Below are 17,763 nucleotides of genomic sequence, written 5' to 3'. Positions count from 1 at the left end.
CAGGAAACCTGTGAGAGGCAAACATCAGAGGTAAAGGCCCTCCAAGCAGGAGCCATCAGGTGAGGAAAAGTGGGACGATGGGAAGATGAAGGATGGGGTGGGGAACAGTCAGACTGGGGTCAAGCAAGAAGTTATGGGGCGAAGCCAGAGAAATCAGGAACTAGCAGAAGCCTGACCCAACACTGCTGGGTTTGAGAGCCATATAGAGGGGCCTGCACTTGCTTGTGTCCGGAGCCCCTGAAAGCCATGCCCAAGCTGAGTGAGGGTCCGAACGTCACTGGTCTAACCCTGTGGGTGCCAACGAGGACACGCATCAAACTTGGTGAACAAGTTAAGTGTCAGGCTCCTTACTCTCAATTGCAACCAAAATGAAAACACCACTAGCCCTCTGTAACTCTCAGATCCTCATCCACAGATCGGACTCATTCTAAACCAGTCACTCAAACAAAAGAATGATCAGGCATTCTTTGGTAAGCTGCTGCTGCTGCCAAGTCAAGTCAGTCGTGTCCGACTCTGTGCGACCCCATGGATATAGCCTACCAGGCTCCTCCGTCCATGGGATTCTCCAGGCAAGAGTACTGGAGTAGGTTGTCATTGTCTTCTCCGTTTGGTAAGCTACTCAACTTTTATTATTCAAGGAGAAACTTTTGTAGGAAAACCTAAGAGGGACACAAATCAATACCAAAATATTTTTTAAAAAAGCATCAGCACCTTTTATATATATATTTTTTAACAATACAGTAAGAACAGGAACAGATTTATGTTCCAAAATCCAGAATGAGCCAGGCTGGGAACTACTCAATATCGTGACCCACAGGGGTTTCTTTTGAATAAAAAATAGAGACAGTTTTCAGTGTCAGGCTAGTCAAGACAGTTCAACAGTGCATTAATCTTCAAGGCAAAGAGTCAGCCATGGGGAGGCTGCGGGAGACTCCAGTCCACAGAGAGATGGAGGAAGTGGGACTAAGCACCTGCCGGTGTGGGGGAGGGAAACCCCAAGGGCTCTGACCCTGGAGATGAACCAGAGCAGAAGCAACAGACTGGGAGCTGGGCCGACCAGGACTCCAGGGGGTTCTGCCCGGTAGCATCTATGGCAATACGGACCAATCGTTTTAATTCTCTAAGCTTAGAAATGACAATACTTGCTTCTCAGAATTACTGTAAGAATGAAGTGACACACGTGCCCAGTGCTTGAGAGCAACTCAAGATGCACATTCCCATCCTGATGCCCCGGGTACCAGCCCCTCAGTGGAGTGCTCCCCTGACCAGGTGGACGAGACGGGCCCTGCGGACTGGCCCACAAAACCTGCTTGGAATCGGGACCATTTTTAGCCTAAAATACATCCCGCGGCCAACATCGGGCTACCTGACTGTGACCCTCGACCCGACCCAAGGCTGGCTGCCACCATCTTTCCTCCCCATCAATTTTCTATATCCCGATCACTTCCTTTCTTGCCTTTCGGGACTGAATTCAAATGCGGAGCTGGCAGGCTCCCACCATGCGCTCCACCACCACTCCCGCCAACTCTCCCTGGCTGAGGGTGCACCTGTCTGTGTAAGCCAACCCAGCAAGAAAGGTTACGCATGCAGACTGCCACGTGTTCCCCAGCTGTAGACTTACTGGCTCACTTTATGGTACAGCTTGGCGATGCCCTGGTGGGTCCAATCCTTCCCGAGGGTGGGCAAAATGTGCCCGAGAGTATCTGATCTGAATAAAGACAGAGAACAGAACAATTAAATGACAAGGGCCCTGCATGAACAGCAAGTTCCTACTGACTAGCACAGGGAACTATGGTCGATATCCTGTGACAAACCACAACGGAAGGCAATATGAAAAATACGTACAACTGAGTCACTTTGCTGCACAGGAGAAATTAACACAACACTGTAAATCAACTATACTTCAATAAAATACTTTTTTTTTTAAAGAGAAAGGCGGGCATCACTAAAGGAGAAAAAAGTTCACTCTGATTCATTGCACCAGAGAAGCCTCATTAAAAATGCAAGTGAGATACACGACTTGCTCTCTGGACAGAAACCCTGAGACTGGGCAACGATGTCAGGGAGCCGCTGCCCCAGAGGGAAGAGATCCCCAAGCCCCCACTGCAGCTGTTTAATTCAAGGAGCCCCAGAAACTGAACTACACGAGCCCTAATCAGCCCCAGCAAGAGGAGCCAACGCACCTCCAGGCCCAGGGCCCATAGCCCCAGAGTAACTGGACTCACCTAGTGATGGTCCCATCAATGTCAGAGATGACCACCTTGTCGTCCCAGTTCCACAAGTAGATGGTGCCCTCGCAGCGGCACGTGCCCTGGTACTGCGTGGTGACGCTAAATACCACGTCATTGGGGCCATTCTTCAACTTCAGGCTTTTCTGAAAGGCAGGAGCTCTGTGTCCACTGGAGGGTGAGGCCCGGGGAGGCGGTGGGGGGACACGCGGTTTCCATTCCACGAGAAACCAGATCTGGACTTTATTTTTTCTTTAATCACCACCCCAGGCCACCGTACAATTCTATCCCTGCCTTGCTCTCGATGAGGACGGTTCTTTCCAGGACTTGGGCAACCTGAACCCCAGCCCTCCTCACAGGCCCACGTGTAGGGCAGCTGTGACACGTCCCCAAGCGGCAGGTGACAGGCACTGGGGCTCACTACAGGAAATCATGACCCCAGACTGGGATGTGCTTCCTTGGCCACAGCTGAGCGTCAAGGGTCATGACCAGCGAAACGAGTCTAAGCCAAGTGCGGAACTACGTTCCCCACACCAGTCATGAGTATGGATGATGACGCACACAGACTGGAAGAAAGCAGTCTCAGTTATCAAGTACGTCTCAGGTCCAGAAGCACAGAGGCCAGGTTCAGGAAATCACTCCAGCTTCTGAAAGCAGAAGCCCCTTTGGGGGGTTCTGAATCTCTGCACCGGGGCCCTCAGGTGCCAGCCAGCTGGCGGCCAGAGTCGAGGTCAACCCCAGCACTGCTGGACAGGGCCCCTGTCACCCAGCTGCTGCACTAGGACCACGGGCTGCAGGGGTCTGGCCTGTCCCTTCTCTTTTTCCATAAAACATCATCATGGCTAGGCCTGGCCACCACGAACTCTTGGGACAGCTGAACAGAGACACCCGCTCACTGTCTGCTCATGGGAAACAGGGTCCAGGCCTGACTCATCCTGGTGGTACAGATGCACAGAAGAAGACACTGTGATCAGGATGGCCCCCTGCTACCAGCAGCTCTCGGAACCCATCACAAGTGCTCCGGCTTCCCCCGAGTCAGGAGAGGCAGCTGACCTAACTAACAAACATCTCCGGGAAAGTGGAAACAGCCCCATGACGTGTGGGCTATCAGTCATTTACACCTCAAGACAAACACCCTCAGGCTGCCCTCCTCCAACACTTGAGACCAGGGAGCCTCCAGGGCAGACACAGGGGAGCGCAGCTGGACAGGAGGCACCGAAATGGGGGGGGGGGGGATGTGAGCCCAAGGAGGAGGGCAGCGGGTACTGGGACAGAGAAGGGGCTCAGGGCTGACTCAGGGTCGGGGGAACCCAGTCCATGGAATCCGCTGAGCACAGGTGGCAGGAGGCGGGCCAGAACCCACATAGCGGCAGAGAGAGGAAAGGGCCCTCACCAGCTGCTCGGACGTGAGGCGCAGGGTCTTCTTGTAGCTGACGCTGGACAACAGAGGGAGGTGGCTTGTGCTGGACGGCTTGGCGGCCGCGTGCTCCTCATCACTAGAGGATGACTCATGCTTTATTCTGGAACACACAGTGATGTAACCGCCAATTAGGAAATCCATCTGGGCAGCCATTAAACACGCATTAGGCCGGAATCGATGACGGAGTGCTGTCCCTGGGGCGGTCACTTAGCAGATACCGTCACTAATCCCATTCATGAGGCTCCTGCATTATTTACCCGGGGCCGCCACTTCTCATTCAGGTGCCTGCTCGCTGGCATCATCACTCTATTTTAAACCGAGAGGCACCCCCCCCCAACCCCGTCCTCCCTGCAGCCTCGGAGGACGCCTGTGTTCTCTCTTCCCCCATCCCAGGCTGACGGCCTGGCCAATCACAAGAAGCCCAAATATTTCCTACACGTCCAACCCCATCCGTTCCCTCCAAACACACAATTCTAAATAATGAGGTCACTTTAAGGACTTACAAACGGGTGCCAAGGACCCCCTACTCTCCTCCAGAACCCCTCAGCAGGCTGCCCCTGGACCAGGAGCCACACCTCATTCGCCTGCACAGAAGTCAGGCTCTGGACCTCTCCACACAGTGGGTGGCAGGGAGAAGGGCCTGGGAGGTGCAGGTGGAGAGCAGGCTCATTTTCTGCAAATAACCTGTATAAAGCATGTCAGCAAATAACTGCTCCCTGGATTCAAATCCTGCTATGGCACTGTCCTCAATCTATAGACCTGCTTCCCAGGACCATCTTCTTTAAAAATGCCCTAACACCATACAAAGTGCTTCCTAAACATCTATCAGGCTAAAGGGTAATGGCTGAGTGATCTGGAACAAACCGGTCCCGAGGCCCCAAGTGTGCACCTCCCGATAAAGCCTCCTGCTCAGCACATCCCTCTACTCAAGACTCCAGCTTCTCCTGGTGTCTCAGGGGGCTCTCACCTGGTCCTCAGCACCCTGGCCTTCCCCCTTGCCTCCCCACCCCTTCTATCAGAAAACGGCCAGGTGTTTCCTCTGCAGCTCACTGCGTTCTTGCCCCACGTGTTCATTCCAGAAGCAGTTCCTCCAACCCAACACCACCCTGAACTAGGGAGATGCAAGGGAAGGCCTGTTACTCTGCTTCTGTGTTGTTTCTCCCAGCTCTTTCCCCACCCAGAACGAGCTGCCCCTCCCCAGGGCCCTGCTCTCGGCCCTACAAGGGGTGGCCCCCAGGGGGCAGTGGGCTGGTGGACTGGAGCTCAGGCCACCAATGCTTCTAGGCACCGTGCCAGGTATAGAAGTGAAAGTGGAAGTGTTAGTCACTCAGTCGCGTCCCACTCTTTGCGATCCGTGGACTGTAGCCCGCCAGGGTCCCCTCTGTCCATGGGATTCTCCAGGCAAGAATACTGGAGTGGGTTGCTATGCCCTCCTCCAGGAGATCTTGCTGACCCAAGGATCTAAGTGCCAGGTGTGGAGGATACAGCAAACAGCCTAGCCCCGGCTCCCTGGGGCTTTTTGTCTGAATAATCACAACAGAGCAGGACAAGGGCTGCATTAGGAGGACAGACGGTGTCCTGGGAGTGGCTGGACCAGAGGCCCTGGGGCAGAGAACATCCTGGGTTTTGGCTGGACTGGAGGCCCTGTGCAGATCAACCGCAGCTGAAGCCCCAGACTTGGCCATCACGGGGTCACAGCCATGGTGAGTGAGGGTGGGGACAGGTGGCTATGTCCACGGAGACAGAGCACGCAGGCTAGAATCCTGATTGGTCCATGGCAGGGCTAAGCCACATGTAGACAAATCAATGTCTGTGACATCGAGGATGGGTTCCAGGTAGAGTGGAGACCTGGGAAGCCCAGGTTTGAACCACAGGAACTTCAGGCTGTGTTTTCCTGCTCAGACTATTTCCTCTCTGGCTTGATTTCCTCATCTTAAAGCAAAGGGAAGCAAACAGCATCCCATGCAGCAAGAGATCCCAGGAGCCAGCAGATGACGGGCAGACAGACACGCATCCCAGGAAAAGCCTCACAACCACAGAATTCCTCCCCGGGCTTCAGCAGCTCATCTGTAAAACGACACAAAAGCCCCTCTCCATCCCAACCCTTGCCAATCCTAAGAACAATGCTGACCCTTCTGAACCAGCAACCTAGAGGTTTCAGACAGACAGGTACACATGGTCCTGGAGCCAAAGCAACCTGACCAGAGCCAGGATGGGAACCTAGGACAGGCAGCTACAGGCCCCTTGTTGAATTGGGAAATGTTTATGTTCCATGCAGACAGTTTGGAGGGAAATGAGATCCAAACGTGAACCGAAGCTCGCAGTGACTACAGATTGACGTGAGCCGCTGCTGGCGATGTACAAGCCAAGTGGGTGAGCTCTCAGCTCCATCTGCCGCTTTAAGACAAAACCCCAAACCCCTCGATCGGTGCAGACAGCCTCGTTGGAGGGAGCAGAGGAAGGAAAACACAGAGACAGAAACTGAGACAGGAGCCGAACACCTGAGCTGGCAGTGCCGGCTGGGGGCGAGGTCGTGTCACCCTTGGACCTGGCCGCCCCTGCCCCTACTCTTGCAATGGTCCTTAACGTCTCTGGCTTTGCAGTGTCTGCAAGAAGCGACAGGACAAAAAAAACAAAAGGGCTCGTCTCACTCAAGTATCCGTGTTCAGCCGAGGAGCTGTGAACAACACTGAAGTTCGCACTTGTCAGTGTACAGGTTCCGATGGTATTTTAATGACTTGCACGGTGACAAGCTGTTTGCTCAATTATGAGACTTCAAGGACTGTTCCGTCAATCACAAGTCTGTCAATTAGGAGAGCACTCCAACACTTTTTTTCCCCAGGCAATTGCATGAATCTAATTAGCAGATGAGTATGCCAGTAAAAATGAAAAGAGGCATACTGCTCAGGAGAACTTCGTAGGAAGGCTTTTCAAAATCTCAAATCCTTTTCGCCAGGAGTCAGTTCTTCACTTCTCAGGTTTTGTAAAGAAATATACGTAGCAAGGCTAACCCAGAGCGATCAACAGTCTATTTCTATCTAACTGGGTAAAGCACTGGTGTCAACACTTGCACAGGACCGTTATCAGTTCAGTTCAGCCTCTCAGTCATATCAGGCTCCTTGTGACCCCATGGACTGCAGCACACCAGGCTTCCCTGTCCATCACCAACTCCCAGAGCTTGCTCAAACCCATGTCCATTGAGTCAGTGATGCCGTCTAACCATCTCATCCTCTGTTGTCCCCTTCTCCTCCCACCTTCAATCTTACCCAGTATCAGGGTCTTTTCAAATGAGTGAGTTCTTTGCATCAGGTGGCCAAAGTAGATCGTATCAGATACTAAGAAAATCCAAAACGCTTTAGACAAACTATCAGCTGATCTTCCAAGTGGGGAAGAGCAGCAGAAGTGACCTGCTGCTAGGCACACCCCCGGCCCACCCCATGGCCTTCAGGAGCCAGCACACTGCTGCTGGAAGGAAGGATATAGACCCTATACCAGCCACTGGTGTGTTCTAGCCCTCCTTTTAAATCTCTCTGAGCCCCTGGCCTGCCGTTCCCAGGTCTCAGACTGGCATATCACAGGCTGCACTTGGCTGACATCCTGCGTTTGGCTCGTACTGCGCAGTATAATTTTAAAACACTTGCAGCTGCATGGTTAGGACAAGCCTGGGTCCTACAGAGCCACCCTTCTGATACAGGCACAGCCCACGTGGTCCTGTTGGGTTTCACACTCTGGACCTCCTTTCCCATGAAGCTGTGAGCTCAGATTTGATGAGCCAACTTGTGTGGTGTGTGTGCCAGTCTTCTGCCCATTTCCAAGATGACGGAAGAAACACCGAGGGGCTGATGATTTGCCAAAGATTAGAGACAAAGTCCCGGCTCGCGCTGCCTCTTGTGCTTGGAAACTACTGTGGGACAGAGAGGTTCTCAAAATGTTGCCTGCATTTCCAGTGCAGCAGTTTTAACTGCTGGGTTAAACTGCTCGGGACAGAAGGGTGGCATCTCTGCTTCTGTCTCCTTGCCTGGGCTTCTCTCAGCATGGACATCATACTTGTTCCTTAGCTCAGATTCAGAAAGGAGTTAGCCCAAAGCCAGGACTCCAAGCCAACTGCTTGACTCCAAAGCCTGCCGTGTACAGCCTGCTGCTTCAAACAACTACTTACTGAAAACCCACTGACTTCCTACCTGGTTACTGCCTTACCTGCTCAGGACTGTGCACTCTTAGCCCAAGCTCCATCTTGAACACACCTGCCCTCTCCCTTCCAAACTCACTCAAGGTACACTCAAAGTTCCAGGTCGGGGGACTTCCCTGGTGGTCCAGTGGCTAAGAATCCGTGCTCCCAATGCAAGGGGCCAGTGTTTAATCCCTGATCAGGGAACTAGATCCCACATGCCACAACTAAGAGTTCCCCTGGCACAATTTAAAAAAAAAAGATCCCACATGCCAAAAATGAAGACCAAAATTCAGCATGCTGCAACCAAGACTCAGCGCAGCCAAATAAATAAATAAAATATTTTTTAAAAAAATTCTGGGTCAGGAAGGTATCCAGATAATCATGCTTGAAAGCCCCTCCCCAGAGAATGAGCCAGAGACGGAGGGTGAAGAACGGGAAAAGAAACACACAAGCGCGTCAACCTTTCTCCCTTCTCCAGGGCAGACCTGCACGGGGGCAGGTGGGAAGGAGCCGTGCCGGGGCACCATCGGAAGGAACAGAAAGGGTGTCCTCCAAAAACAACCCAGCTGAGAGCCAGCCCCGCCAGGCAGTTTTATCCGGTCCTACGCACTCTTCTCACACCGAGGACAATAAAGAAATCAGACTGTCTCCTTCGTGACACCTATATGCGTTTCTAGTTCCAACAATGAATTCTAGAAATGACATCGTTTCAGATACAGAGGTTTGGCCAGGAAGCCAAGGACTGGACAGCTAACCCTGCCTTCCCTAGGAAACAACAGATTGGGAAAATCTCATTGGCTCAGTAACAGTACACTTAAGGCATGCCTACTCTGAGTCAGGCACTGGCTTGGCTTCCAAGGTATAAAAGGATGGAGGTAGGCAGCTTGCCTTCAATGAATATGTCAGAATTTTCTGCCTGTAAATAAGAAATGCAATCCTGGTTCTCTTAAGCACAGGAATACTATATAAGGGCAAGGTCATCTGTAAAGTTACTATAAAATATCAGATCACTCAGTGTTGATATAATAACACCATCAAATTAGTGGCTGATGGCACTGCCCTCAGAGGAGTTACCCTCAAATCCCATAGCATCGAAACAAAAACACCTATCAAGTAGGTTACCCTGAAGATAAAACACTACTAATGTAGATAAGTATTGTCAAATTCTAATGTCTCCTAGGCCAAGTTAACATGAATCCCTATCAATACTTAACATAATAAGTCCTGGTAAGTGATTAAACCATAGAGAAAGGCAAGCTCCTGAAAAAGGAGCACTTGTTTTCACATCATCCCCACATCACCCATATCATTATTTATCACCACAACCCCTGTTATTACCTTCTGCAGACTGAGGGCTATCATGTTCCAAAACCATGAGGAATGTTCTTGTGACATTATCTCATTTACTTTGGAAAGTCAGTATCTATGGAGTGCTTCCATCTGATTCATGAGATCAATTTCAGTAAATTACTCCAGGTCATTGAGTACAGAGCACCAGGCCTGCAACCAAGATTGGTCTACATTCAAGGCCCAAGCTAATGCGGTGAACCCTATCAGTGTCTGTGGGGCGTGTGCCTTGACTTTGGACACAGACAGGGGCTACAATACCCCAAGATGACTAGCACTGTACCTGGTGGCCATGCCCAGCTGTGACGGCTGCTCCCCGGTGCTGTGGCTCTTTCCCGCGAGGCACTGCTCTGGCTTACTTTCCTGGAGAAGAAGACGACAAAGAATCATGGACACAGCAGAGGGAAACCACCTGTGTGACAGCAGGTATTCCCTGAGGGGCTCCCTGAAGTCCAGGGCAGGCCCCCAATGCCTTCCCCAGTGGCACACCCCACCCCCAAGGATGGAGGGTCCCAGTTATTCCTTTGCTTAGCTGTCGTCTACAATCGAGCTGAGAAACATTTTTTACAAAAATAAGTCTGTTTTCCATAAGCGCTTGTGGCACTAAACCAAGGCTCCATAATCACAGCAGCTTATGCAAATGCTTTATCAAGGGCTGCTTGGATACGCGGGGGCTTTCAAAATATTTTCTTCTAATTGCTGATAGAAATGCCTGAAAATATTTTCACACCATATTTTGCTTGAGAAAAACATGGATGCATTCTCTTTCTCAATCCCGCATGCTCTTAATAGAAGATGCTCCCTTAATGTACTGCCAGCGCTTTGGAATATTGAGAGCTCTGGGCTAGTCCTGCTTCTCTGGCTTAAAAAGCTCAGGCAAGTGATAGAATGTTTCAGAGTTTTCCTTTTCCCACCAGCAAGGCAAGGGTGATGACATGCAGCTCCTAACAGTGTTGGAAGGACCACAGAGATGCTATACATAATCCCAGAGCCTGGCCTAGAGCAGGCAGGGCAGGGAGAAGACATCCACCTGCCAGCAGACATCGCAGGAAGTCATCACAGGCCAGACGGACATGTCAAGGGACAAAGGCTTTACAGTCACATCTCCTTATCTATGGTCATTCGATCTGGAGGAAGGTTAATGCATTTAATGTTGATAAAGAAAATGAGTGATAGAAACAATATAACATGGTGACTAGCTTAACATATGATAGGTCCAAGCTATTTTCAAAAATTCTTTAGCTTTTTATAAGCATGCAGATAAATGATGTGAAAAGAGGCCCAGTAATGTTTAATCTATCTATTGAGGCAGATAACTTAGCCACTGCTATTAACAATTCTTTATTAGACTTGTTCAAAAATACACGTCTATCTGAAATGTGGTTAGTGTTTTTAAGAGATATTTCATAACTCTTCCTCATTTCATGCTGGCATTTCTCTCAATTCCAACTAACGAGACTCTAGATACTCCACAAAAAAAAAAAGGTCCCTAAAATAGCCTTTTGTCTAAATTCTAGAACGTTCTGTTCTCTAGTAAAGGAATCAGAAAGGCGTTTTCTACTTTAAGTCTTCTAAAGTAAAGTGAATGCTAGCTATAATGTGTTTATACCCTCTTGGAGGAATGAGACGGTCAGAAAAGCTCAGGGATGCTAATAGAAAACGCCCCAAAACAGTGTCATCTTGGTAAAAACACTTCCAACAGACTCTTTCCCTTTGAAGTAATGAAATAAACAAACTGAGCATCTGAGCTTTTTTTTTTTCACTCTTGTAATAACCAACTCAGCTACTGTCCTCATATGATCAGCATTCCCTCTAATATCTGCTCTGGGCCCATCTGGGTCCTAGGGAGACCACAGGGATCAAAGCCATACATGGTCTCTGTTTTCATGGAGTTTAGGGTCTGGAAGGTCAAACAGCCACACTAATCAGTGTATAATTATAAATGCTAGCAAAAGTTGTGAAGGAAAAGTTCACAGGCAGGGCCATGAGGGCAGAGAACAGCAGACCAGATCAACCTGCCAAGAAAGGACCATTTAAGATGCTAGATAACTAAGTGAAAGGGATGAGAGGGGTCCTAAGGACACCAGGCAGAGAAAATAACACAAGGGTCCTGGGGAAGAAGCGACACCACAGCAGAGAGGGCAGGGGGAGACAGCAGAAGATGAGATTCTGCAGGGAATCAGGGGCCAGGATACACAAGGCCTGTGGACAATATTAAGGATTTTGGTCTTTAAGAATCTGGGAATCCACTAAAAGCTTTTAAGAAGGGAGTAATATAAATTGGACTATTACCCTAAAAAGACCAAGGCAACTACAGAGAATGAGAAAGAGGAAAAGGCAGGAGTGGATACAAATGGACCATTTTCAAGCAATCTTAGGAAAAAGATGGCAGCCTAGATTTTGGGGGGTGAAGATGGAGAGAAATGGAAAATTGGAGCAACATACTGGATGATACACTGAAAAGAGAGGTGAGGGAAAAAGGAAGTATTAGCTTACGGACGGACAGTGGTATTGTTTTCTGAATGTAGTCCAGCAAAGGAAGAACTCTCAAGAAAACCATCAGTTTGATTTTAGAAATGACAAGTTTGAAGAGCTGAAGCATCCAAGTGGAGACATCTACCTAGCTAGGTATTTGATAAATTAATGTGAATTATAAAATATCTTCTTGGTTAATAAAAATGGAGTCATTGTATAGGTATGGGTGAGGTTGCCTGGGGAATAAAAGGCAGTCTTTGAAGACGAGAGGTTCCTAAGACAACCCTGTAACAGTAGTAGTATTAGTCGCTCAGTTGTGTCTGACTCTTTGCGACCCCACGGACTGTAGCCCACCAGGCTCCTCTGTCCATGAAATTCTCCGGGCAAGAATACTGGAATGGGCTGCCATGCCCTCCTCCAGGGATCTTCCCAACCCAGGGATCGAACCCAGGTCTCTCGCATTGCGGGCAGATTCATTACTGTTTGAGCCACCACCAGGGAAGCCTGAGGACCCACTTGTACAGCAGCTGAGCCAGAGGACAAACAGCCCCTGGGGCAAGGGGTTGGGGGGCAGATGGACACACTGATATGGAAGCCAAGAAAGAAAGTACTTCCAGAAATAGGCTGAGAGGCTGGCAAAGGTCTGAAGAAAAGTATAAGGGTTTATAGAAACAGAAACCAAAGTCATGTATGTTTTAGACATGCTATTGACATGAAATGACTAACAGGAATCAGTCTATGCTATAAGTCTGCCTTGTTAAAACTGTTCTCATGAGCAACAGGAAGATATTTTACTTAAACATTAAAAAAAAAAATCAGGTTAAATCTCTTTTTTCTGTAGATGAAGAAACGTTCCAGAGCAGGAGTGACCTGACCACACTTTCCAAGCTGAGAGGTAACAGAGCCAGGAAGTGAGGCCATCTCTGCCCACCCATCCAGATCCCTCTCCACCTCCCCTTATTCTGCGCTGCCTTCACCCGCAGGGAGGCAGAGCTGGCTCCTGGCTCAGTGTGATGGGTTTTCTCACTGACACACGAGCCCTTGCTGAGCCAGGCAAAAACACTTGTGTTTTCCAAGCTTACCTCTTTGATTGTGGTGTTTCTTCCCCTCCATGAAAACCACCATCTTCCTCCCTTTCTGGGCATCTTATCCCTCATGATAGACTCCACCGTGGCCTGTTTTAAATGGATGGTAACATAAATAATGGAACCAAAAAAAGATCAACTTAGCACATTCAAACCAAAAGACACGCACATGCAAATTAAAGTAAGATTAAAAAAAAAAAGAAAGAAAAAAACAAAGAAAAATCAGAGAAAACATGACATACTATTTGTGGATTAAAAATTTTCGAGAAGCAAAACCTAATGGCATCCAAAATTACATTAAGGTAACTTAGGCATGAAGACTTAAGAAGATGTTAAAGGAATAAACAAACAACAAATAAAATACAACACAACAACAACAGAAAAAGAAAGCATTGAAAATCATTAGTGATTAGTCAGACAGCAAGTTTTCAAATTAAAGTGGTTTACTGATTAAGATATTGTTATTCTCAATAAGATGATTATAAAATGAAAAATGAAATGATTAATATGAGGTACAAGGTAAACAGTTTTAAACAAAAAGTAAAATGCGTGGGATCTTTTTAGTAGATGTAAATTTCCAAATTTGGGCAAACTGAATATTCATAGATGCATTTGACTTAAAAGCTCAAGTATTAAAAAGGAAATCCATACTTTTGTCCTAAATAAATGCAAGTTGAATAGGAGATTAAATATTAATTAGTAATATTCTTTGTAAATCAGTTGTACTTCAATAAATTTTAAAAAATAATAATAATTTTCTACACATTTTAAAGAACAAAATAATCATCTTGAGGCTAATTCAAGTACCAAAGTAAATATTATCTAATTTCCCTTCTTTGGTTTATAGAACTCTCAGGCCCTAATACCTCAAATAGTAATGAGAGAACTGTCTTTCAACCAAACAAGTTGCAGGTAAGTGAAAAGATAAATAATTCACATATTTAGCCTGAAGTGTGCTTCTTTTTATCATTTAAGAATCCCTACCTGACACAAAAGAAAACCTGAATACACTGAACAAGCCAATCATGCCCCTCGATTCATGAACAGGACAATTCACAAAGATGCCAATTACCCTACTCCTCCTATTTCTACTTCATCCATATAGTAAACAAAATTCCAATTTGAAAGAAAAAAAACAGGATTATTTTCAAACCTAGACAAACTGGTTGTAAAGTTCATTTATAAAACAAACAGAAATGGCCAAGAAAACTGAAAATAAGTAGGCATAAGCCTGGCATGTGTGTGTGCTATGCTGCTTCAGAACACTGGAGTGGGTTGCCATGCCCTCCTCCAGGGGATCATCCCAATCCAGGGACTGAGCCCACATCTCTTATATTTCCTGCATTGGCAGGTGGGTTTCTTACCACTAGTGCCACCTGGGAAGCTCAGGCATAAGCCTTACTAGATATTAAAATATATTTAAAACTTACAGCAATTAAAAGAATGCAGTCTTGGGACATAATTTAACATATTATTAGAACAGAAGACAAAGTCCAGAAATAAACCTAAATTCACAGGGGAATGTAAGATAAGATAAAGTTGTAATTGCCTATCAATGGGTAGAGAGTTACATAATGAAACGTATGGAGATAATTAGGGAGCCAACCATGACCCTCTTAGTTGACTCCCTGGGTGAACCACACCCCCTTTGGTTCTCACCATCACAGCCAAAACTCTGCTCAAGAATCAGACTGTACTATCCATGAAGGCAGGCTCAATTCTGGGGGGAGAAACTTAGATTTTTCTGCACCACTCAGGGCCATTCCACTGTGTTGCCAACAACTGGCTGAGAGGTGATCATGTGACCAAACTGTGGCCAATTAAATGTGAGAAGCCTGTCTCCATCATTCCTATTTTGGAGACTTGTATGAGGAGCTGTTGGATAAAACAGTCATCTCGGGATCATAAAGGGGAAACTAGGAAAATCACAGAAGCTCATTCAGCTTCATCTAGCCTGAAACTACCAACCTCTAAGATTCTTATGTCAAATAATAAACCCCTGTTAATCCTGTCACTTGTGGTCATTCTGTTTCCTGCAACCAAAGCATCCTGATTCAATAACCAGCTGGAAAAAAAAAAAAACATTGATTTCATTTCTGACACTTCAACTCATGACTTTCAAAATAAAATCAAGATGGATCAAAGATTTAAGAAAATGCTGGAAGAAAAGACAGGGCATGTTTTCCTAAGTTTTGGAAATGGGAAGCAGGACCATTCCAAGTGTGATACAAAACCTAGCAACCTCAAAAGATAAGACTAATGAAGTCTCTGCATAAAAATAATTTCTATTATTAAATAAACACCAAAAAAAAAAGAGTCCAAAAAATTACTGACAACCTGTACAATATTTAGGCTGCCTACCACAAAGACTAATTTCTTTAAGTTCAGGAGCCATGTGTATTTGTTTTTCTGTGAACTATATAGCCTTTATCAGTAAATTTCTATTGCACTAGTCTTTCTTCTCACTGATTCGTAAGAACTGAGACACGTAAGACAAAAACTTGTCCTGGGCCACAAACACTGTACAGAACCTGCCAAGGACAAAACAGAAGCCACTCTGGAGCATAGGCCCTCAGCCCAGTCCACAAAGAATACTCACAGATAAAGCTCCACGAAAGATGCAGTCACAATCCCAAAGCATGTGTGCACGCGCGCACACACATAGCCACAAAGGAGAGGACGTAAGCTAAACAAAGTCAAAATAGGCCTGCACGACCCTCAGGTATGAGAACTGCCTGACAGGCCACAACGGCCACAGCAGCACAAAGCCTTTGCTAAGCATGTGAAGGATGCAAGTGTGAGATGTGGGCTCTGCAGCCGAAAGAACGGAGCATTTGGAACAAAGACCCAATGCCGGAAAGCGATCAATTCCAGGAGGGGCCTGGGGAACCGGCAGGGGGAGGACACGGGCATGGTGGGCTGCTGCAGTGCATCTGACTGCCACCCTGGCTCTTTTCTGTAGCTGCTTACCTGCTCTCAAGTGCAGCCAAGAGCTGCCCACTTGCTCCTCCTTGGCGGCCCCTAGCCTGCTTCCTGGCTGAGCTAGGCCTGATGTGAGTGGGGGCACCTGGTGTCTGGTATAGTACTACCCTGTCTCCCCTCATCACCCTTGGGCTCAGCATCCACCTGCTTTGCCCCCATCTGTGTCCCTGGCATGGCAGGTGCAGGGACAGGAATCCTGGAGAGGCAGGACTTGGTCTGGCGCTGCCTCCACTGGGAGCTTTTGCTTTGACAAGAGAAGGGAGAAGGACATTCAAAGTGCAAGGGAGACCCCTGCAGTTTATACCCGTGAATTTCCAACCAGCACAGTGTAATTAACCTCATGGTTTCTAAAGAAAATGAAAGAAAGTGAAGTTGCTCAGTTGTGTCCAACTCTTTGTTACCCCATGGACTGTGGCCTACCAGGCTCCTCCATTCATGAGATTTACCAGGCAAGAGTACTGGAGTGGGTTGCCATTTCCTTCTCCAGGCGATCTTCCCAACCCAGGGATAGAACCCAGTCTCCCACATTGTAGACAGACGCTTTACCATCTGAGCCACCAGGGAAGTCTAAAATAAAAGCTAAATTCCAACCCCCCAGATTCAGCGAGCCATCATTTTCATGTCCCTTTTCTTTCTCATGGTAAAGCTCACCTTTGGCAATGGTTTCTGGAAGGCCTGCATGGCCAGGAGCAGAGGCGCCGCTGTCGTCCAGTTATAGTATCTGACACAAAACAAGGAAAAGCGGTCAGAAGACCAAGGCTCAGACCTCTAACATCCCGAGAAGCGGTCATGTGAGGCTCTGGACGTTCAGAGGGTCCTTAAAGAGCCCAGTACTGTGGCAAACACCCCAGGTCAGCCGCCACATGCCCCAACCTTGTAGAAGACCTTCCTCCAGCCAAACCCCCAGCAGCCACTGTGGCAACAAGACAAACAACATGGCAGGTGAGCCAGCGGCCAGCTAAGAGCAGCCCACGCCCCACTGGGAGTCAAGCCACTGATGCGCTGGAACATTTCTGGCCTACACTTAAGGGAAAAGGAAACGAAGACCCTCAGTTAATACGTAAACATCTGTGGCTTCCTCTAATGGGGAAAAGTTTGCCAGCAGCCTGTAAAAATACATGCACATCCCCTGACTCCAGACAACAAAGCTTTCAAGGGGTGGGTGCCCGGTCTATCTTGTGATAGAGGCCAGGGCTGTGACGTCACACGTCCCACGGTAAAATCTGGTGCAGCTGAATGCAAGCCCCACAGGATCCAGTTACATCAACGTTCTAACCATGTAAGCGATGCAGCATTTTGCCAATAGTGAAGAGACAATAATAGATTTTTAACAAAGACTTAAGTTTATACATTTCTAAGGGTTACTGAGAAGCTGAAGCTGAACGGGTATCACACAAATGACTGAAACGACTGAAATGGCTGAAATGACTTTCGGGAGGAACTTACTTATTTCCAATCTTCACCACGAGATTGGGGTCATCAATGAGGGCAGGGTTGTCCGCAAACTGCTGATATGACACGGCCTGTTCCAAAAATGCATCTGTGAAGGCAAAGGAGGGGGGGAATACAAAGAAGATTTAGTACAAACACCAGGCCTGTTTTCACTCCCTCACAAGTATCTTCTGAGAGTTTATGCCATCCAGCTATGCAGACAATCCTATCAAATCTATTTGCCAAGGGGCCTTCAATTAGTTTTCAGGGTTGTGTCTGTGCATAAATGGAGAGAGATGGGGGCAGCCAGAGGATGGGGGACAAGTGCATCCTTAATCAGGGCACATGTGTTTACATGGGAGCAGGCGTGTAGGAAACACCATAAACACAGGCCCCTGCAGAAGCAGACGACTGGAGCTCAAGGTATGGTCACCCGGGTGTGAGTCACAGTCATTGGTGTGACCTTCCACACCCACCTCCTCACCAGTGGTCATGAGGATGGACAAAGTCATGAATGAAAGCTCAGTGACCTGCCTAGGGCAGGTGGGGACACCTAGGGCCACCTGGTCCAGGGGTCATCAGCTGCAGTGGCTGACTGCACTCTCTGGAGGTCTCGGGGACACC

General features: G+C 47.9%; 1 protein-coding gene across 6 annotated transcripts in view; it reads right to left on the bottom strand.

The window, feature by feature from the left end:
- LPIN1 (lipin 1) overlaps positions 1 to 17,763 on the bottom strand; it is a 70,464-nt gene that overhangs the window by 14,508 nt on the left and 38,193 nt on the right. For all 6 annotated transcript variants that reach the window (XM_069580202.1, XM_069580205.1, XM_069580207.1 and 3 more), the window contains 7 exons: positions 17,155 to 17,248; positions 16,360 to 16,429; positions 12,724 to 12,816; positions 9,450 to 9,529; positions 3,622 to 3,748; positions 2,226 to 2,374; positions 1,622 to 1,708 (listed from right to left, as the gene is read on the bottom strand). In XM_069580202.1, coding sequence (XP_069436303.1) covers positions 1,622 to 1,708; positions 2,226 to 2,374; positions 3,622 to 3,748; positions 9,450 to 9,529; positions 12,724 to 12,816; positions 16,360 to 16,429; positions 17,155 to 17,248 — 700 coding nt within the window. The remainder of the gene's footprint in view (positions 1 to 1,621; positions 1,709 to 2,225; positions 2,375 to 3,621; positions 3,749 to 9,449; positions 9,530 to 12,723; positions 12,817 to 16,359; positions 16,430 to 17,154; positions 17,249 to 17,763) is intronic.

Source organism: Ovis canadensis, chromosome 3 (genome assembly GCF_042477335.2).
Source record: "Ovis canadensis isolate MfBH-ARS-UI-01 breed Bighorn chromosome 3, ARS-UI_OviCan_v2, whole genome shotgun sequence".
In the NCBI taxonomy this organism is placed as follows: Eukaryota; Metazoa; Chordata; class Mammalia; order Artiodactyla; family Bovidae; genus Ovis; species Ovis canadensis.
This window is presented reverse-complemented; position numbering and strand designations above follow the sequence as displayed.